A 23,250-nucleotide genomic window follows, 5' to 3' on the forward strand; every position below is an offset into this window, starting at 1 on the left:
ACATCAGAAATTGCCATTAATTCTCCTTTATGTTTTATACTATATTATATATAACCAACAAGAAAGCCAAAGTTTTATTCTATAAACTAACATATTATATTACATTGTTTTCTTTACAGGGTATTGTCTATTTTGTCGTTCAGTTTGAAATTTATCTCATGAAATTGCACTGATAGATTTAGCTGAATTTTTAAAAGTTCTGATCACATAGTTAGAAAGCAAGAAAAACTGTAATAGTTACAGGACATTATTTACTTTTTGTGTCTTATTGTTCTTAGGTGCATTATTTAATTAAATAGAAAATTATTTAGTGTAGTTATTACCATTAATATCAAAAGTAGGCTTCAGTTTCATTGACAGATTAGAAGCTTAATAGGTTAGATTAGGTAAGACATTAAAAAAAATAATAAAAATTCTTCACAAGCTACGCTTGCAAACAGTTCATGCATTATGTCATTCAATATGGTAACTTGAGCTGTATGTCTGCTGCATAATTTACAACTTGTGTGACAGGATTATTATTTAGACACAGTTCAAAGGTCAATAAAACAATTAAATTAAGTACAAATAGATGTATGCTTTTATGAGCTTTAAGCTATTTAGGATAACAATTGTGGTTTCTTTTTACAACTTGTAGTCATTCTAGAAAGAAAAAAGGGTAAGTTAGATTTATTTCTTAATTTTGTATGGTAGAGAAAATAACAAATAAAATGTAAAGTTTTTCTGAAAAGAAATGTTTGATACATTGGAAATAGAAATATTACATTCCCTCATTCCTAAAGAATTTAACTTTGCTTGAGGAATTTCATCTTTTTAGTTCGCTCTCCCAATCGGGAATGCATGGTCTGTCTGTATTCCTTTAGTTATGACCAAGGAAAGTGAACATATTGCATGGATTACATAAAAAAACAATTCATGAGCAAATGCAGCTTTACATGAGGGAATGTAATCTTCCTGATAGCTTTCCCTCGAGTGAATGTAGTTTTATTTCATTAGTTTTATCCCTGTATTTATTTAGGAGGTTTAGTGATTATGCAAATAAAATTTTAAAATTTTCAGATGAAGAAAAGTGTTTTTAATCCCAACATGAAAAATCACTTTTCACTCAGAGCAGTAAATATCTGACTTATATTTATGGACATATTTTATGTACGAAAATTTAATTTAAAATTCTGACTTTTTGTCTACAAAATGTTTACTGAAAGCTTGCCAGATTTTCTCAAGATACATTAAGTACTTTCAGAGTTAAAGTATGTACAATACTTTCATTGTTACATGGTAATTATAAGGTCATGTAAAATACACGAACCCATTACAAAAGGGTTAAATAAAGCTTTGGTCTAGCATAGGATGAATGACAAATAATGGGTTTGATTCAGGGGAATATATGATCAGAAGCAACAGATGGAATATATTTTCAGACAGAAAATACTAGTAAGTCATGTTATTGTTACATCAAAATTGAATAATTAAATCTCAGGTTATATTATAGTTTTAATTCAAGAAAATTAACCATATAATTTCATCCTGGAGTATGGAGTTTTCTTAAATTTGTGTACACCACTTATAAGATATATTTGAAATAGGAATCTCAGCATTTTTAACTTTCTAAATGACAACACAAATAATAATGTTGTTATCCTTCTCTTCAAGTAAAATCTTTTGGATTTTTTTAGGTAAAGATAAATAGAAGAGTATTTCCTTGGCTTATCATAAAATATTGCTTTACCATTAGTATAAACATTATAGCATTTTAGTACATATATTTTTGCAAATTTAACAAGCTAAGGCTACATTACAGTATTTTATTTTACAATGCTGTATCAATTAGCATAGACACTATTGTTGGATGGATAGAAGATAGTGTACCTGCTGCCTTGTCCTTTCTTGAAAACACAGGAGAAAAAGTTTGGTGGCCTGAAGCTGTCTTCTCAACTTGTCAGGTTTCTACATTTTTGCAAGTTTTATCTTGTGTCCTCAAGACTTTGTTCAGTGGATGTGAGTAGTATATTTATTGGTTATGATTCAATTAGTTTTTGGATTAGTTATGAAATATAAGTTTTGTTAATGTAGTGTGCATTTCATAATTATGTGTTGCATTATTGGCTGATAATCCTACTTAATTTTCTATTGTAGTTTTTTCATTGATTTATTTTAGCAGGATTCATAATCACTCAAAGTCTGTAGTTGTAGAGTCACTGAGTTAACAGTTTGGTGCTCTAGATTTTCAGCAAGCTATATAGGTTGTAGAGCTATAATGTTAGAATTGTTTTTCGTTTTCTGTTAATTCCTTAACAAATGTATGAGCTGCCTGTGAATTCAAACAGTAATACAACAGAAGTCTGTGTTGAAGAATATATTATTTAAATAAATGTTTATGAGCTTTTCAAAGAAATAGTAAATTCCACTGACACACTGGTTTGCCATTTATGTTTAACTGGTATTATTTGTCTATTTCCTAAAAGCTTAAAATTAAAGTGCAGTAGAACTAAAAAGATCAAGTTTAATGTCATTATGGTTATATTTCTTTAAAAACAATAGCATCATGATCATACTGCTAAAATATATAAAATGTATTTATGGTCATATTGCTTGTTCTTGAATATATATTTTTACACTCATTATTAAATTGAATCTCATACATTATGTGTAGTTTATTAAATAGTATATCTTGGGAGTGTGGTTGCTACTCATCTCAATTTAGTTGGGACTGTTTAGATTTCAGGTACAATCTGCAATATCATGTCTTTTCATAAGTATGTTGGGATAGCAAAATGTTCTTTTTTTATATGTATTAATCAATAATTGTTGCATCCTTACAGTAAAAAAACTGATTTATGAGATTATTTGGAGTAATATATTATAAGTGTCTTAATCAATAAAAGGAACACATTACAACAAGTGTAATTTTACTAGGACTTGCATTATATTTCTACTAATTCTTTAGAATGCATGGTAGCTATTAAAAAGTTTAATTGATTAAGAGATATTCATTATTTAGATTTGTAAATTTTAGGTGCTCCAACCCAAGATCGTCTTCAGCACATGACGAGAATGAAGACATCATATGCATATGCCTTTCTGTGGGGGTTTGGTGGACAGCTGAACAGCAGGTCACTATTTTAAATGACTTCATCATAGTCAAATTATAGCATTATTTAAAACTTCTTAAAAAAATTCTTAATGTGTATCTTATCAAAGTTCTCTAATGATTCAAAAGAATTGAAAACTCTTAAGATTATCTCTTATAATTCTGGAATAAGTTTATTTTTAACCTTTATATTAACAATGTAAAATAGATAATGTTAAGAGAAAGGGGTAAAAGTAGTTTTTCAAAGTTCATAAAATTGATAATTTATATAGCTGATATGGTTGATTATAGGTGATCTTGTGTAAATACTAACAAATCCAAATATATTTTAATATGTTTTTTCAACCTCAACTGTGGGTTTTATTTTATCAAATTAGGTTTGAGTTAAGTATTTTAATGCAGATTAAAATACAAATAGATTATTCTGACTTCAATTTGTATTTTATTGTGGAAACAATAACTAGGACAAAATGCAGTATGTGTACTCAGATATTTGTGTGGAAAGTTGGACATAACTTAGACTATCTATAAAATAAAAAAATAAGATCAACATTTAAAATACACAATAAAAATTTCATTTGGCCAATGTCTAAAAGTAAAAGACTACATATTTTGGTAGCTTTACGTTACCATCATCAGAATATATTAGTCTATCTTTCTCTGCCACTAGAAAAGAAAGCTCAATACAGTATTTCTTCTTTCAACACAGAGCTCGAAAAAAATTTGAGCCATTTGTACAAGCATGTTTGAAGAATTGTATTCCTCCTATTAAACCACCTGACAAAGGCTCTCCATTTGATTACACCATTCATCAGGAACATGGCCAATGGGTGCTTGCTGATGGTGGAGTTTTTGCTTCTGGAAAAACAATGTCAACAAGTTCTTTCTATGTTCCTGTTTCTTCAGTGAGTCAATGTCTTGTTTCTTCCAGATTTCACAATTTTTGATTACCTTTTCTTGTTTCATTTTTACTATATACATCTATATATACAAATGTTGTTTTTGTTTTAATTGTTATATAATATATAGTTAAATTTTATGTTAAGCAGTGTAATAATATAGATTAAATATAATTTAAGTTTAAATTATTTTTAAAAATATCCTTTTGCCAGGTGGATAATTTTGAAGATATGAAGAAAACATTAATAGGTTGAAGTTTAAAAAAAAGTAAACATTCTAATCCAATAAAAAAAAGCAACATGAAGCACAGAAAAACAACAACAGAATATCCTAGTTGGGATTTGGATAAGAACTCCAATTAAGAAGTTTTAACAAAGTTAAATTATCTGCAAACGATTTAGAGCAAGACAGTTTCATTAGGAAGAAAAATAAATAACAAATGTTATACATGTAATAATGGTTAATAACTACTATTGCATTAATATGATTTAAAACTTTTATTAAGATAAAGTGGACAGTAATGGGGTTATCACTTCAAATTGGGGACTGGTATTGCCAGGTGGTTAGGGCACTCGACTCGCAATCTGAGGGTCACAGGTTCGAATCCCCATCCCACCAAACGTGCTCACTCTTTCAGCTGTGGGGCATTATAATGTGATGGTCAATAACACTATTCATTGGTAAGAGAGTATCCCAAGAGTTGGCAGTGGGTGGTGATGATTAGCTGCTTTCCTTCTAGTCTTTCACTGCTAAATTAGGGACAGCTAGCACAGATAGCCCTCGTGTAGCTTTGCGTGAAATTCAAAATAAACAAACAAACTCTTAAAATTGACCATCCTAAGTTATAAGTAATTGCAGTTAATCTCAGTTTAAGTGTGGGAAAAACTATAGTATAGATATGTATATATCAAATGGTATCAACAGAAATTAGACTTAGAAAATAAATAGACTGCAGATGAATTAAATGTATTAAATACTTCATGAAACAATGTGTACATTAAATATTTAAGATATTTTTTTCAAATACATTTAGGTATGAATTGCTTGATAACTAAACCTTTTTTGTTATTGAGATGTGATTTAAATACCAAACTATTTTCTAACTCAAACTTTTTGATATATCTGATTTCTATACAACTTACAATTATTTTTTATGTCACTTTCTTGAGTTTAATTGTAGTTAGTTTTACCTTAGTGCTGTCAATTGTAAATTATATTTTCACTTTACCAGTACATGTAAGTGGTATGTTAGTTACTTGTTTGTGCAGTAGCAATTTTGTACATTATATGTATATTTTTTTATATTCCTACCCTTTTTATCATTGACACTGCTTTGCTATATGTACTTCGCAAATAGTTTGATATCTTTAATGTCTCTTAATTCAGGAATTTGGTGCAAACTCCAACTAGAATATTTTGTTTTGTTAATTATTTTTATTTATCATTTCAACTATTGTCCTTGTCTTTCTGTATTTATTGTTGGTTTTTGTTGAATGAGAATGTTTGACCTCAAACTTCAACAATTTAATTTTTTTTGAATAATTTGGTTTTACATCTTTAAAATTACACAGGTTTAGTGATTTGCTGAAGACAAACAAGTACTTTCTAGATGTGACAGAAAACAGAGGAGTGGTTGATCATTAAGTGGAAAACTACTGTGTTGTATGGATTGAATTAAAATAAACTGTATTTAAGTAAAAAGGTTTAATGAAAAAAAAAAACTTTTTAAAGGAGTAGAGGTGACAATTAACTTGAAAATAATTCATAGCATGCACTACCAGTAAATATTAGAAAAAAGGAAATGAAGCCAAGACTTTGTCAGGGTTTTAAATATGTGTCAGCTTGGATTCTTTACAGTAGGTGTATGTGGCTTGTTGGTGATAAATTTGAACAATAAATGGACAGAAAACACTCTACTTGTTTTAAAATAATATATTCAAAACAAGTCAAACTGTGTACAAAAATTCTTTACACTATGGATATCAGTTGTATCTCAAACTCTAAATAATTCTCTTTTCTTATTTAGAATCTAATTGGCAAGATGATTTATTTTTCTCTACTCCTATCACAATAGTATCAGTGAATAATTCACTTATATTACCCTGTGGTTACGACAGTTGCATATATCTTGAACTTTAAATAATTGACACCTTTTCGTCAAAGTCCACACAGATGGGTTATATTACTTTAAAACACTCTTTCACAAGACAAATTATTCTCTTTATCTCTGTTAAACTCATTGCAAAATGTCATCCCTTATAACTAAACTAACAATCCTGCAGTCTAACTTCACTTTCACAACATAACTTCATTTAACTTCTTTTGTTGGTTACCACAGTTGTATCCAGAGCTTTAAATAATTGTCCCTTATTTTTCATCAAAAGTCCACACAGGCTGGTTCAGTTACTTTAGAACCCAATTGACAAGACAAATTATTTTTCCTATCTCTGTTGTTACAATACTACTATGAAACACACTAGAGAAATCACCTGTTAAGGCTAATTACTCACATGCCTGCTAACTTAACATTTTGTTTCACTAACTAACTTTTTTTCTGACTAAACTTAACTTTTTCTTGTCTTGCGCTCACTTTGTCACCTATATATATATATACCTTGCCCAACTGAAGCCTGGAACTTTCTACAAACTAGGAGACACTATGAATTAATAATACTTACATAGTGAGAAAAACTTAGAGGTTTCGAGAAAGATAATGTCAAAAATACTACAACAGTTGAACTACACAAACAACATACAACTCTTACCGAGTTACATAACAAAATCCACAGAATAGTTGTACTGTGTCTTATTTTATTTTGTGTTTGCAGAACTTCTCCGTGACTGTCACTATGGAACAGATATTTTTAGATATGTTTAATCCAATTCTCTTATCGGTCAGCTACAGAGAGATGGTGAGCTGAAAACACAGTTTTAGTATTTTCAAACAGATTTGTCACTGACATGGAAGATCCAAGACCTGTCTGTGAGGTCTGTTGGATATACAAGACTGTTTAGCTTAATAGTTATTATTTAGTGATTTAATACTTAATAAATATTTAGTTTTCATAACAAGAGTGTTAAAGTTAATTATTTTAAAAGTGATAGTTGTGACAACACAGTAGATGATTTCTGTGATTGCAGCATAAAGTAACATTAATTACTAAATTACTGCATGATCTTGACCAAATTTAGTATGTTTATAAGAATATAAAAATGTAGTAAATATAGAATACAAAACTTGAGTATGTTGTATTAAGATGATTTCGGAGCCTCACCACGTGACAGCCCATGTTACCATGTCTGTTCCTGCTCTGTCAGATGATCATACATCTTGAAAGTAGTCCTACAGTGCTGTTTCCATTGCAAAGAGCTCTGTTGTAAGGCTATAATGTTTAGAGCACACCTCTTCTTCCTGAGGGTTTCCATAATTCATTTAGTGCCCATTTCAATAGTCCATTTGTACAGAAATCCATAGACTCTGGATCTGATGATTTGACTGGTATGTTTATATATATGTAATAGCAGGAATACCTATTTAATTCTCCAGCTGCTTGATTTGTCATGGAAAAATCTTGTGTACACATGACTTGTGTCACTTTTCCAGATATAGATCCATCTTGATTATGTTGTGTACTGTTGACTGGGACACATGGATGGTTTTGGCCATGTGGCTTTTCAATTGTTACAAGATGCCACATTTTACTTACCATGGTAAGGAGATAACTTTTTGCAGATCTCTTTTGGATGGTCCTGGTGCCCTGAGTTGATCCAATGCCATTAATCATAAGTCATATCTCCATCATGGAAACTCAAAATCCCCAATCTTAACACATCTTTATGATCTGAGTATACATATATATTGTGTAAGAAAAGGGTTTTTACATACCTTCTCCAGAAGCAATGAGTTTCTGTTGGAATCACACCACCTAAGTAATACGAAAGAATGTCAAAATGTAGTTCTGATACTTGCTGTTCCACTGCAATTTTATATCAGCTTGGATTGTCATGTGACATCCTGATTTTAAGATAGTATATACAGTCCTTAATATACATTAAACAGGAGAGTGAGATATGTGGTATTTGCATACCACAGTAATATTATTCCTTAATTTTATGTTTATTTATGAGATTTTTAATCATTGTTTAGGTTTATTTTATTCTTAAATATGCTTCATTAATATAATTTACTCAATAATTACATGTTTCAGATATCATTCTAGTTTCTAATCATTAAACATTTATGTGCTTTAGCATGTTCTATCTTGTATATAATTTTTTATGGTAGTTGGTAAATTTACAAACAGCTTCAAGAATTTCAGTTCCTTCATTCAAAAACGAATCTTTAAAAGTTGATTGCAAGCATAAAAAGACTTTGGTAGGACATACAAATTCAAATTTAGCTTTTTTTATTTACTTTCTTTACTTTAGCTAGAATTTGGGACCTTCTGGTAGTTAAGATATTAGTCTGTGTGTTTCTAGTTCTAGTGAGCTGATTTTGCTTTGCCACTAAACTGGTACCTTTTTGTTTGTTTTCATCAATACTTTTGTTTCGATTGTTAAATCTGGTTTCATGTGATATTACACGGAAAATGTATTGGGACTTTTGCAGTGATTACTATATTTGACTTACTACTGCGTTTGAATTGCTTTATTATTTAATCTAACTTTTTTATTTTACTGCAGGACTTTGGAACCCTTATTCTTATGGAATGGCTAATGAAAGCCCATCAACCAATTTTGATTAGTGGTGAGACTGGATCAGGGAAGTCAGCATTGTTAAAAGTAGGAGGAAAAGTTTTTAATAGATTTATTACAATATGTATATAGTTTGTCATACATTTTATCTTGAGTATTACATATCTGGAAATTGCTTGACTTTTATGAGATTTCATAACTGGAACAGCTACTTGTTTCACCCGTCTATAATTTGTTTAGAATATATCTTTATTCAGGTATATTCATTTAATGTTTTCAAACTTTCCATGCAGTATGTGTGTACTATAATCAGATAGATTATTCAAGGTTGTAAAAATATAGGTGATACAGAAACCTATACAAATTACTTTTCTTTGAAGTGTAAGTAAACCATTGGTTGAAGTATATAACCTGAGGATTTGTGGGATGCCTCACTAATGCTTTGACAAAGAATATATGTTGGGTATTTCCATATTTCTCTTGCTCTTGTTTATCTTGATCTCTCTCTTATTCTTGATTATCTTGCCCTCAATCCCAGTAGCCATTCTTATAGATAAGAAGCCAGCCAGATATTAATGTAAATAAAAATTTTGATTGTTTCTTCATTTCTTCTCCATTGCTGTCCATATTCAATTTATTCATCCCTTAACAATCCTAAATGTGTATTTTTGTGGAAACTTTTGTTTTTCTATCAAATATCAATGTACCTGAATTCCCCACAAAGTTGCTAGCTTTAGTCCTTTAAAGTTATCCAGAAGTTGATGATTTGATAACCATGTACACTGTATTTCAGCTAAAACTCTTGCAATTTCATTAATGATGTCAGTTTTTTTTATTATTATTAATTGATCCAAATCATTTAAAACAAAATAAAGACGATCCAATAATTTTAATAAGTCCAGTATAGAGTTGAATTTAGACTATTATGTCTGAGACAATTTTCCGAGAATGATGATACAGGTTAATTAAAATTACAGTGTCATTATTCTCGGAAAATTTAATATATCCACAACAGGGTTGAATTTAGACCATGATATCTATGAGGGGGGTTAGGGCAGCATTTCCCAAACTTTACAGACCCAGGAACCAGGTTTTTTTATTCGCGCTTTTTTTTAGACCATCTTGTATACATAGGTACATGTATCTACACACAAAGTCCACATGGTAAACTACGATTTTGTTCCATTAAATATGATACCATGAAAATAGAAGAAATTGTATTTCACTGTTTATTCAATCTTACAACATTAGGAATCAGGAAAAATAAAACTTCCTAATGTGAAGGATGGTGTTGTTTGTTATTACATAACAACTTTATGTCAGGAGGAAAGAAGTTAATTTAACCCTCAAATCTGGTTCGACATTCAGTCTATTTCTACACTTGTTTTTTAGAAAAAAACAAGAACAAGAAGCTAGTTTCATACTTATATGTTGCAATGAAAAGTATTAGGAATCTGACCGCTTTTTCAGATAACACTGCATATTCATTTTGACAACTCAGTCAAAAATTAATCAAGGAGAACTTATCAAAATTTTGTTTCAAGGTGGTGTGACAGGAAAGTTCAGTTAATGAATCCACTTCTGATTTATTTAATTGTAAGATTTCTTCATTTTCCATGTTAACAGAAAATGGGTTCCTAATCCACATTTTACTGGCATCAATTGGAGGAAAATATTCATTTAAGATTGATGATAGCCCCAATAGATGTTCTTTAATTGCTACAGAAGTTGTATCTGAGATGTTAATTTCAGCATATTTCTCTTGTAATTCAGTTAAAATACAAAATGACTTAAAATTCCCCTTTTCAACTCGTTTTGTGTCCACAAACGAAGTTTTTTAATTGTTGCTTCAATTTTTTCCTGAATTTTTAAAATATTTATGTTCATGTCTTGTAAATTTAAATTCAACTCATTTAAGACACAAAATATGTCACATAAGCAGGCCGCCTTTGTTAACCAATCAAATTCATGAAACCTGTCCTTAAATTTGAAAAGAACATTTCTTGCCGATGGAAGATGTTGTTCCAAAAACAATAACACCTCCTCCTTCATTTCAATAATTAGTTTCAAAATGTTTCCCTTTGATAGCCATTGAGTTTCATGGTGCATGTTCTCTTCCTAATTCTTTGCACAAAGCAGCAAAAAATCCTGGAATTCAGTGGACGAGATTTTATATAATTTATAAACTTGACACATTCTTGAAGAGTTGAACTCAAAAGTGAGGGCATATGTTTCACAGCTAGAGCCTCTTTGTGAATACTACAATGCATTCATATACAGTTTGGCACTATTGCTCAGATCCTCTGGAAAACCTGTTGTGGTGACCTGACATTGCCTGAGCTCCATCACTGCTCAGTCCTCATGATTGTTGCATGATATTGATAGGATAACGTGGAATTTTTTTATTTTCTGAGGACTGGCATTTTTTTTCAAAGGACTGGTAATGGGCCATAGACTACGCTTTGGGAAGTGTTGGGTTAGGATTTTCGAATAATAAGTTAGCAATCTTAATAAGTCCACTGTAAAGTTAAATGTGAATGACATTTTGAACGATAAAATTCTTGATAAACTTAAAGATTTGGTCAACTTTGTTCTTGTTGAAAGTGGTTTACAAAACATAAAATCTTCTTGAATAGAGCCTTCGAACTCATATCTTACAAAGGACATCAAATTGGAATTGTCTGCTATGTCTGTGCTTTTATCTACTTGTAATGAAAAAACTGACTATTTTGTATTTGAAGCATGAGAGTTTTTCTAAATTTTCTGCCATATCCTTAATTCTGAATTTCACTGTATTGTTGGATAGAGACAGCAAACTCAACAGATTTTGTTTGTTCCATGAACATGGAGTATAATAATTTTAATTGCAGGAAGTATCAACTTTTCACCAATACTATGCGGGTTTGAAACTTCATATGATGCCAAAACCAAGTTTTCATTGAAAGGACTCATAGAAAATGTACATTTTATACTTTTATAGGCAGAAAATAATTTATTCTTCTTATTGACAAAAAAATCTATTGGCTTACTTGATTATTCTGGATGTTTGCATTCAAAATGGTCTTTCAGTTTTGATGGTTTCATGCACTCATTTGATAATGTTACATAACAGATAACACATAATGGCAAGTGATTATCCCTACCAGCACTGGTGAAACCGAACTTCAAATACTCGTTAAAATACTTCCGGATCTTATCATCTCTACCAAGCTACACATCACTTGAACGTTTATTACCTTTATTTTCGATACCTTTACTTGTACTAGGCTGCACATCACTTGAACTGTTGTTGGTTGTGTTTCTCTTCAACCATTTGTCCATTTTGAAAATGAAAGGGTATTTCATTAAAAATAAATGAGAAAAGAACTTGATCTGCACATCACTGAGGCAGCGACAAACAACTACGGCATGAAATTTGGTGGGAATTCACAACATGGTAAATAAGATCGACAGATACGTTGACATAACAACACCCTCTCGCTGTTGCATTTTAAACTAGCTCAAATGTCATAGCCCCAATGGCCTCGTTTGGGAACAACATTAATCGACCAATAGTAAAGCTTGAATTCCATAAAATTCATGTAAAAAGCCATAGTCATACCATGTCAAGTAGCATTTTATCGAGTTCATGATTGTTGCATGATATTGATAGGATAATGTGGGATTTTTTTATTTTCTGAGGACTGGCATTTTTTTTTCAAAGGACTGGTAATGGGCCACAGACTACGCTTTGGGAAGTGTTGGGTTAGGATTTTCGAATAATAAGTTAGCAATCTTAATAAGTCCACTGTAAAGTTAAATGTAAACAACTGTATCTTTGACATGTCTGAGGCAATTTTCCAAGAATAATCCAACAGTTTTTCTTTTATATGAAAGCACCAGAGAAAGGTAAGGAGCAGAAACCTTCTGCAGACATGCTCTTAATTTGTATAGCTAATTGAGATAAAGGTTATTATTTAGAAACTATTTTATATTTAGTCAGCAGGATGTATATTTGAACACTCAAGATAGGAGATAGTCATCTCAGGAATTAGCCCTAATTTGATATTGTTCTCAGAACATTGATGTTCACTGAGGATCCTGGGTTCAAACTTGATTAAGGTAGACTTATTAGCATCTTAACTCAGTATGATAATGCCACATTTAAATATCATACATGATCAGAATAAATTTATAGTACACTTTCTGAAAATTTTAAAATAGCACATCAACAGGACATACCAGAATTCCACTATGGTCTCACTGAGTACAGGCTACCGTCCAGCTGAGCTGTGTCAAATCTTACAAATGCTGCAAAAGAGAGTTAAGTCAAATGGAGATAAAGCTTCATTAGTACCATTACAAATTGGAGACAGTCGGAGACTACTTGTTTGTGTTGATGACTTACATCTTGGTGGTAGATTATCAGGTTAGTTGTATTACAAAATGAATTGCATACCTTATGTAACAGGTTTTTAATATTTATGAAGGAATAATAATTTCAATTATCTCAGGTTAGTGTTTTTGATGTACTAGTAACTAATTAATGGTTTTTGGAGAAACATTCCATGTGCTGCTCATAATTTTAAATGTTTTGAATTAATCAGTAATAGTAATATAGTACACTTACATTTTCAAAATATTTTTTTACATCTTAGTAGTTGTTAATGTGTACTACATGTGCATCATACTAACAGTCTTATTAAACTCCCTAAATATATCTTTCTATTAGGACAGTGGTGCTCAAACTTTTTTATGGTGACCTCATCTTTCTAAACATGCATTTTGTTGCCCCCTCTTCTCCCAAACTCCATTTAAAAATAAAACAAATATTAAAATGGTACTCGGCATAAGACAAACTGTTTCAGTTTATTTTTGATTTTAATGTGAAGGATGGGCTTGAGCTTGGAATAATATAAGGTCCATTCTTGGCTGAATTGTTCACACAGCAACTTAAAGATCCCCCTCTACCAGAAAATAAGATCATTGTTTTGTTTTGATTGCTGTCAGAAGAGAAAATACTGGCTTGTCCAGATAGGTTGATAAGAAAGTCAAAAGCACGTCCATATCTTTTCTTGACTGGTCAGAATATTCTAGAACTTCCAAGAGGTTTTGACTTGAATTCTTCCTGAGGAGTTTTATCACTGGATAGTTCTATGAACAGATGAAACATTATGCTGCCATTAAATGGATTTCTGAACCAATCGCATTCTCCCATTGATTCTTGGAATTGATCTGCAAATTTTTCAAGATAAATAGAAAGAATGCCACAAATAAGAAAGACTGATTTAACTCATTTTCTTCCAATAATTTATTGAGACAAGGAAACATTTTACAGTTTCCATTTTCAAACTGGTTTTCCACAGTACAAGATTTTTGTAAAATGCAGACACTTTGTCGCTTAACTGCAAAATATTGCTATTCTGACCTTGACAAATGAAAGTCGTTGAGTTTATCAAAAATAACAGCCAGGTAGCACAGTAATAGAAGCCACTTTTCATACATAAATAGAATGGGTTTGCATTCTAACAAAAAAATACGAAGTTTGTCTTTAAGATGTACAATGAGACTGAGTACTTCCTGCGGTACAACCAGTACACCTCTGTATGCAGCAGGAGCTTGTTGTACGTGAATCACTTTTCTACACTAAGAATGGAAAACAGCTTGTTTTTGAAAGCCCCTAATTTCATAAACTTCACAATAATCACAAAATCTTGTAACACTTTGTTTGTATTTTCTTGAAAACTAGTGCTTCCCTATGTATAATGCAATTTGTAAATGTTACACCTGAAGCAAGAGCACTTAATTTAGCTCTGAATTCTTTCTTGTTTCCCATAAATGCAACTGCCCCATCAGTGCATACCTCAACACAATTAATCCAAGAAAGATAATAGCTAATATATGAGCAGTGGTAAGGTACCATATCGGAAGTTGTTATTTTCATACACTGAAAGTACATTTTTGATTTAATAGGTACTTACCTCCTATCACACTTCCCACCCTTCCTTCCCACTTTAAATCAGTGCTTACATTCTGTCTAATCTTGAAGTGATGGTTAGATAGAATTTAATAGAGGTAGTCACATGCATCAGGAAGGTGTGTCATACTCCTATTAATGAAGGATTGTCTCATGATGATTTACATGCAAAGATGCAGTGAACCATGTTGATCGTGGGATGGGTGGGAGTTTCAAGGCTTGTAGTATGTGAAAGAGGTAAGTACCTATCCAAAATATATTTTCAGTGTAAGAATATAATAACCTTTGTTTGGTGTTCAGTTTACTAACAGAAGCAGTTGAAATAAAAACCAAGGAAATGTTTCTTTCAGTTACAGAACTATCAATGTTTTGTCCTTCATTATCACCATCTTTAATGATTTATTCTGTTTGTTGACTTTTGACCTGTTCCTCAAAGAAACTGAGATCAAATTTTGCTTACATATAACACCCACTTATCCATGTGGATCAGGGTTTCCTAAACCTTAAAAAAGAATGAGGTTTTAGTTTTTCTAATGAGATGGATGGGTCTGAATTTATTTATTTCAATAATCATAATACTATTATATTTTGTAAGAAGAATAAAAATAAGTAATTAAATTAAAATTTATTTGTAAAATATGTATTTTTCATTACTGTGTGAATTTATATGCTGTGGAAGATTTGAGAAAAGGAACAAACATTGCTACAAGGCATAGGGTGATTGGTTGTGAAGGCCAACCTTATCCTAGTGGCCATTTTAGATCCCTATCGACTCCTATGTCTTTATTCACCCCCTGTACAGGGGTTAATATTGACCAGTTTGGGAAACCCTGATGACGATAATCAGATCAAATTCTTAATTCCTAACAAAGGATATTATTAAAGAACAGATGTAATAACCATTTTACACTTAGAGGAAATATGTAAGTTTCAAATTCTTTTACAAAATTAGCAATAAGCCAGGTTTCCATCCACAAAATTCATCTGGGGACCTCTTTTTAATTTATGTATGGAAATATATGTTTCACTGTGTTTGGTGTAGTGAGATTGATCAGGGATCTGAGCTCTCTCTCTCACAACATATAACAGGTTCTTAGAATGCTTGGAGATGCATCAGATGCAGTTTTAGACATCTTGAACAATTCAAAGATATGTGTATATATTCCCTAAAAACCAGCTTGATTTTCAAGAAACTCAGAATTTAAAAAAATGTTTGGTAAGTCTTTGTTAGTCCAGCTATGTATTCCCCCGTACACAAGCTGTCAAGCAGGATACTGCAAATATTTCATGAAAGAGTAGATAAGCTACTTGACAATAGAAAATATATACTATAGAAAAATAAGGTGTATGGTATTTCGTACAAACTTAGGGATAATGAGAAAAACTAAAAGTATATTGAAAAAATTAAAATAAATTTATTAACTAAAAACGTATTATTTGTTTCTCATTTGTATATACTAATTGAATAATAACTACATGTATATACTGTATATTTATATATATAGCTGTATCTTGTCACTATACAATTAAATTCCAGGAATAAGCAATAGTAAAAGAAATTGTTTTCATACTTAGGATTCTTTTCTGTCCAAGAGGTTATTAGAGCTTTGTGCTCTGTTAAAAAACTGCTGGTAGGTGGCACTACCAGGCACATAAACATGAACAATCTGGATGTAATAGTGAGCAGTGCAACATCAAATCCACCCTCGAATCTACAGGTATTGAGTTCCCGTCTACGTCGACATTTTGTAAATCTTCATTTGTCCACACCAAATGAAGATTCTTTTCTACAAATATATTCTTCTTCTTTGTCTCACTGGCTTTCACAGTTTCCCAAGAGCATACTTCAAAACCATGCTGTACTTGTAGAGGTAAATTGATTGTCTTATACTCTAAAAAGTTATCACTATTGAATTATGCATAATCACATTAATATTATTAATATCTAGATGTTCAATATGCATAATTGCAAATATATGGATGCTTACAAGCATATTTATGTTTGCTGTATTGGTAAGCTGTGTGGATCTTAAAAGTAAATTATTGGTATTTTTTATTTGTACACTGAATTCACTGCTCAACTAAAATTATAATTTAGAGCAGTTGTAATGCTTTTGATATTTTTATAAGCCTTTGTGCCTTTTCTTAAAACTTCATCAGTTAGCTGAAGGCATTTTTTTCTGACAGAAGTAAAAATATTTTCTTAACAGAGGCATCACTAGGTAGTTAAAATATTTGAGGCTCAGGCCTATACACCCCCCCCCCCCAAGAATAATTAGGTATTTCAACATTTTGCAGAACACAAAATACAATGATGTACAAATAATATATTGAACTACAATAGTAAGATGAATCAAGCTATATAATGCTAGTGAATATAAACAGTCACGTAGTAACTGTAAATTTACAAATACAAAATGATCCTGTATTAACACATAAGAGGACATATTTTTAAATATTAATCTTTGTTTTCTATATATAACATAATATAAAATGTTTATTTAGAAATTATTTTGGAAGTGTCAGTGTATGCCTCCTGTTTTGTCTTTTAACAAAACGATCAGTGACAGCATCCTCAGACACGAATTCCAGCACACTTTTCTCAATTCGAAAGCACTGCAAGGTGCTATCATTTAGTTTGTCTCATTTTGCTTCTCAGCCAGGTTTGTAGATGTCTTAAAACACTGAATGACCTTTCATAGCTACAGCTACTCACTGGGATAGTTAGTAAAACTTGTACCACTTTTCTTAGGGTTGGAAACATAAAAGGGTCTAAAAGCTGCTACACATCTTCTATGGTGAGATTTTTGCCATTCTATTGTTTATGGGCTAAATAATTTTTAGCAACAAGTACTTCTTTGGGCTTTAGTTCTGTTTTGTAGTGTCTATTAAATGCAGTTAAGTCCTCTACAAAGAGAAAGTTTCATGAGAGCAAACTGTGTACCTGAATTTCCATTGTTAGCTCTGCTTTAATGCTTGAAAACAGCTGGTCAAGTTCAGAATTCACATGATCTAAACATAGATAGAATAATTTTGTCCTTATATTATCTGGTGTATCCTCATATACACTGCTTGCAGTTTCAACCACAAAATCATTCATATGTTTTTGTTCTCATATTCTTTTAAGTACTGCATACTGCTTCTTTACAATCGACTACTTTTGCCAAATCAAGATTTATTTTTGGAGCAACTTATGGAAGTCCTCTGTTGTGCTAAGGAGAGAATGAAATATATACAAGCAGTACACTGTAGGCAATTTGTGCAGCTATGCTAATAGACCAAAGGCTGTTGGAGACTTCATTTGTGAAAGGAATTGCACAAAAGCTGGGAAGTGTGTTATCAGTGTGTTGAGTTTGGACTTCACTAAATCATTCTCAATATCTTTTAGATCAGAAGCCTCACAAGCTGTGCTGAAATTCACTGGTCTGACACTTAATGCCTCTGCCCCTGTTTCCTTACTGGAGCCTTCTACTGCACCAGACAGATCATCCTTTGCATTCCCTGTTTTCTCTTGCTGGCATTGCTGTGATGCAGATTTACTGGTAAAAATTTGCCCGATATCCATTCACTATGGAAAAGGAAAATTATTTTTTAAGCACAAATGAAATTATACACTCAAATAACAAGACACTGAAATGAACAAGTTTAAACACTCAAATTCAGATTTTCATTAGTTAAAACTCCATTCTAATTTACTAAACAATATTACATTCTAATTTACCAAACAGTAAATACCATCATCTAATTCACCAATCAACTAATTTTATCAACACTAATTTGCTAATGCTATGCACTAATCCTGTTATTAACCAACCAACCATTACCGACCAATAATAAGGCATGCCAAAATACCTTCAAAACACAAAAATAAACTTTCTAACTTAAAATGAGCTTTACAAATATCAAATTCAGAAAAAAGTTTAGCTAGAAACAAGTCTCAAGAAATAACACATCAATCATTCACAAAGTACAGAATTAAACAGTACCTCTCATGTCAACACATCAAAACCACAGTAAAGAAACAGCCTTTATAAAGACAAAAATTCAGCACTCCAAACTAGGTCAACATTGACAACAAAACACCACTTTAACCAACAATGCATATGAATTTGACCAATTTTCAGTCATTCATACTCGTGAAACCAAAAAATAAATCACACTGTTCTATGCTAACTGTCAAACATTTTGCTTGACCAGAAGACCTCTCGGATGGCTGAAATTCTTCTTTATATAAAATCATGATTGCAGGTTGTTCTACTAAATTACACTCTTTTATTGCACACAGCAGAAACACAACTTGATGACATAAAAGCCTGGCTTGACCAATGACCTCTTTGTGCAAGAAGAATAAGGAACAAGTTTGACAATTTTCTGCTGAGTTTCGTAAATTGCAGGATTTTTCAGTGTTTCAGTATGATGTTGATCAAGGTTTTCTATTCTGATTTTTCAAAACCCTAACTGGAGAATCGGGGGACTGTGAAATATAATTTGGCCACGGACCATATATGCCGGTACCTAGCGATGCCTCTGATTCTTATTTTTGCATAGATTATTCTTGTACATAAAGGTAAGTGCCAGTGACTTGCACAGAAATTTTAACAATAGTGAAGCTATTCTTATTCATTATAGAACAAGTCCTAATTATTTTTTGTCTTGACTTTGTTTGTATTTCTATGGCCTGTATAGAAACAAGAAAATTAAAGTAACTTTTTCTTGTACTTATGTTATAGTCATAATTTCTCCATATACTTTCCCAGGCTATGGTTTCAAGTGCCTTTGAACTGCATTGTAATATCAGCACTCAGCAGAAGCTATCTGAAGAGAATCCACTTTGTGTATTTAGCTGGCACAGTATCAGACAATTACTAAATGGGTTGCTTTTGGTCAAACGAGATAAAGTTACTCTACAGGGATCTCTCCAACTTTCTTCAGTAGTAGCTCGATCTCAAGGACCTCTAAAAAAGAGGCAAGACTCCAAACTTCCCAGACTTGTAACTAAAGCAGAAGAAGCAGAGCCATCCCCACTTGTCAGTAAGCAGACATTCTGTTGGCTACTTAAAGTATGGATTCACGAAGCTCAAAGAGTCTATATGGATAGAGTTTGGGACTGGACAGGTAACTAATCATGGTCTCTTTTTAGCTCTCTTTATATATTTAAAATCTTTAACTTAATTGGTATGATAGATTTGCTTGTAAATTTTGAAATATTAAAGACCTTATATATTTTTTTATTTGTATTGTTTGAAATATTCAAACTTAGTGATAATTAAAACAACAGGGAAGACATGAAACATTTATTAAAAACAGTAATAACACATCAGCATAATAATGTACAAATAATTAAAGAATTAACAAAACATAAAAACAGCTTGTTTCGATAGTCCAAGCTTGTCATCTCAGTGAGTTGAGTAAAACTGTTCTTAGCATCTTGTACTTTCAGGTTCAAAATGATCCAGAAGGGTCAACTAATAGTAGTAGAGTGCAAAAAATCTAATTAGAGGAAAACAACTTCCAAATGACCAGATACTTTTTCTCAATGTTTTAGTTACATGATGCCCAGATAGCAAGTTATGCACAGTTGTCTATCAGAAGCAAGAAAGTGTGAGCCTACTTCCCCCACAGTATATTATGAACACATTTATTCTCAGAAGACTGACATATACAAAACTATAATTTGGCTTATGTTGAACATTTGTTTCAATGAAAAGGGCAATCATGATCAATTGAACTACCTCAAAAAATGTTACTGTCTTCTGAGGATTTAAACCAAACTTGATAATAAATTTGTTCAACAAAATCAAAAACTTCTATAACAAAATGATTAAGTGAACCAAAGATCTCCAGATACATTAGAGGTGCTCTTTATATAATGATACTCTACTACCTCTTCATATAAAATAGAACAAACAAGCACTGTTTTAAAACAGAATAAAATCAAACCATCTTACAAGCTAGTTAGAAAACTTTCAAATGAATTTAACAAAGAGAAAGATAAGATATAAATCCACTATAAACAAGGTATTTATTTCATTCCTTGTTTCAGAACCATTTTGAACCTGAACATACAAAATGCTAAGAACAGTTTACTCAATCCCTTGGGAATGACAGTATTGACCAGTCAATATTAGTTGTGTTTTTTAATGATTTAGCACAAAGTACTTCTCCTACTTTAAATCAAGTATTTAACCTTCTGGTTATTAAAATAAGGGAAATCTGTGATGATTAAAATGCATTTTAACCTTATAATAACTAAAATGTGGGGGAAATATGCAACATTTTCACCGAACATGCATGGGGTCGGTCTAATGGTTATCATAGCCTTCATATTGGAGAAGGAATGTTGATGGTAATTCTGAATTTACTGTATGTATCTACATGAAATGTGAGAAGCTTTTAGTAAAATGTACAAGCCTGTTGTTCACAAAATCTCAGACATGTTAAGAAAGAATTTGTACTCAAGATATTTCTGTGAATTAACAACACCAGTCTGACTTAGACTCTGACAAGTCAGAGTGCAAGGTAATGTTCATACGAAGAATAAAAATACATTGTACAGTTTGCTTATTGCATTTGCATAGACTCTAGAACCTCTGAAATGCATAGCTACAGCTTTTTAAGTATTCCTTTAAACTATAACTGGTACTTACTCTCCTCTACTATTAACTTCACTAACTCAGCACCTCAATACCTCATTCATTTGGAGGTCCTCTTCAATTCCCATCTTGGTCGGGCCCAGCCTTCTCCACTTAGGCTCCTGGATATGGAACGAGCAGTCACTCAGGCTCTGTCTTCACCTTCTCTTCCTACTCAAGAGGTTCTCTCTCTCTTTTGGAGACATGGGCCTCCCTGGAAGCTCTCATTCCCTTGGGTTGAGCACATATGCATTCCCTTTGGTGGACACTTCTCAACCAGTGGAACTTCTCCCATGATCCCTTGGATCATCCTGTTACCCCCCTCCAGGGATCAAGGCAGACCTTGTTTGGTAGCTTGACAGGGCTCTTACCATAGTGGGGTTCCTCTTCCTCTGTCTCATCCCAACTTGCATCTATTCACAGATGCTTCTTTGGTGAGTTGGGGGCTTCCTCAACTCTCGGGAGATTTCAGGTTGGTGGGCCATCGAGAAATCAACTTACCATATCAACCACTTGGAGCTGTTGGTGGTTCATCTGGCTCTCACTCATTTCCTCCCACTCTTATGAAAGTGGGTGTCTATGATTCATTCCAACAATTCAACTTTCATCAGTAATATCTCCAAAGAAGGGGGTGCTAAGTCCAGGACCCCGTGTTTTCTCACACTCAATCTCTTACACTGGGCTCACAGCTACATCATCATACTCTTGGTGTATCACGTTCCGGGTGTTATAAATCTGGGTGCAGACCGTCTATCCCATCCCAACCAAGTTCTTCCTATGGAGTGGTCCTTTCATCCAGGGGTTTTTCAGTAGGTCTGTGCTTGCCTAAGTATGCCTCATATCAATGTGTTTGCAACCCATTTGAATGCCAGACTTCCTTTCTTTTGGTCTTTTGTCCCACACCCCTCGGCTGTTGGGGTAGTTGAGTTTAGTCAGGATTGGAGGGGCCTTCATCTCTATGCTTACCCTCTGATCAGTCTCCTCTCCAGGGTTCTTTCTCTCATACTGACCACTCCTAGTTGCTAGTTGTTCCATATTGGCCTGCTCACTTGTGATTTCCTCTACTTTGGCCCTTACTGAAGCAACAACCCTTCTCTTACCTCTGTCTAGGTCTCTACTCTGCAACTTCGATCAGACATGTTTCATCCAGATGTTGCCAAACTCCATCTTCATGCATAGCTTTTGTCTGGTCCATTACCTCCTCTCAGGGACTCACTACACATGTAGCTTCTTTGCTTACCCAATCCATATATCCTTCCTCATTGTTTGTACATCAGTGTCATTTATCTATCTTTTGCCAGTGGTCCATTTGCTGGGGATTCCATCCTTCCCATCCTACAGTTTTTCACGTCGCCAGGTTCTTTAATTGGTGATCAAGGTTTGTCTGTGTCCACTTTTCTAGTTATTCTGCTGCTCTGTCCCACACTTTTCACTTTTCCCATTTTATAGATCTTTCTCCTCCCTTGTTATTTCTATTATTTTCCATTCCTTTCGTATTGTTCATCCACCCCATCCATTTAGGCTTCCAAATTGGAATCTCAATGTTATTCTTCATGCCCTTGTACATTCTCCTTTTGAACCTGTTGCTACATGTTCTTTGTACCATATTTTTCTTAAGACCTATTTATTTCTCCTTCCTGGTCATCATCTGATATTTATGCTCTTAATATTTCCTGCACCCTATACCCTGGTTCTTATGTTTTCCTTTATCCCAGTCATTCCTTCCTTCCTTCCCAAGACATCTGCTGCTCGTGACGGTTATTTTGCCTTCTCTCTCTCTTCCTTTCTTCCCTTCTATTTCTCATCTATACTCCTATTCTGATCCTGATCATCTTCTTTGTCCTGTCTATTCCCTTCATTGTTATAAGTCTCAAACTGAATCCTTTTGGGGTTTCCATTCTCACCTTTTTATACACTGGAATCCCTCTTTTTCCCATGATCTTTCTTCTGTTACATTTACTGGTTTGGTTTGGCAA

General features: G+C 32.5%; 1 protein-coding gene across 1 annotated transcript in view; it reads left to right on the plus strand.

Annotated features, from left to right (window-relative positions):
• Nucleotides 1-23,250, plus strand: part of LOC111086778 (dynein heavy chain 6, axonemal-like) — a 54,111-nt gene that overhangs the window by 23,010 nt on the left and 7,851 nt on the right. The window contains exons 10-17 of the mRNA XM_022391013.1: nt 1,832-1,998; nt 3,017-3,113; nt 3,801-3,996; nt 6,820-6,903; nt 8,675-8,773; nt 12,890-13,094; nt 16,218-16,513; nt 19,400-19,757. Of these exons, the coding sequence (XP_022246721.1) occupies nt 1,832-1,998; nt 3,017-3,113; nt 3,801-3,996; nt 6,820-6,903; nt 8,675-8,773; nt 12,890-13,094; nt 16,218-16,513; nt 19,400-19,757 (1,502 nt within the window). The remainder of the gene's footprint in view (nt 1-1,831; nt 1,999-3,016; nt 3,114-3,800; nt 3,997-6,819; nt 6,904-8,674; nt 8,774-12,889; nt 13,095-16,217; nt 16,514-19,399; nt 19,758-23,250) is intronic.

Source organism: Limulus polyphemus, unplaced genomic scaffold, assembly GCF_000517525.1.
Source record: "Limulus polyphemus unplaced genomic scaffold, Limulus_polyphemus-2.1.2 Scaffold1424, whole genome shotgun sequence".
Classification (NCBI taxonomy): Eukaryota; Metazoa; Arthropoda; class Merostomata; order Xiphosura; family Limulidae; genus Limulus; species Limulus polyphemus.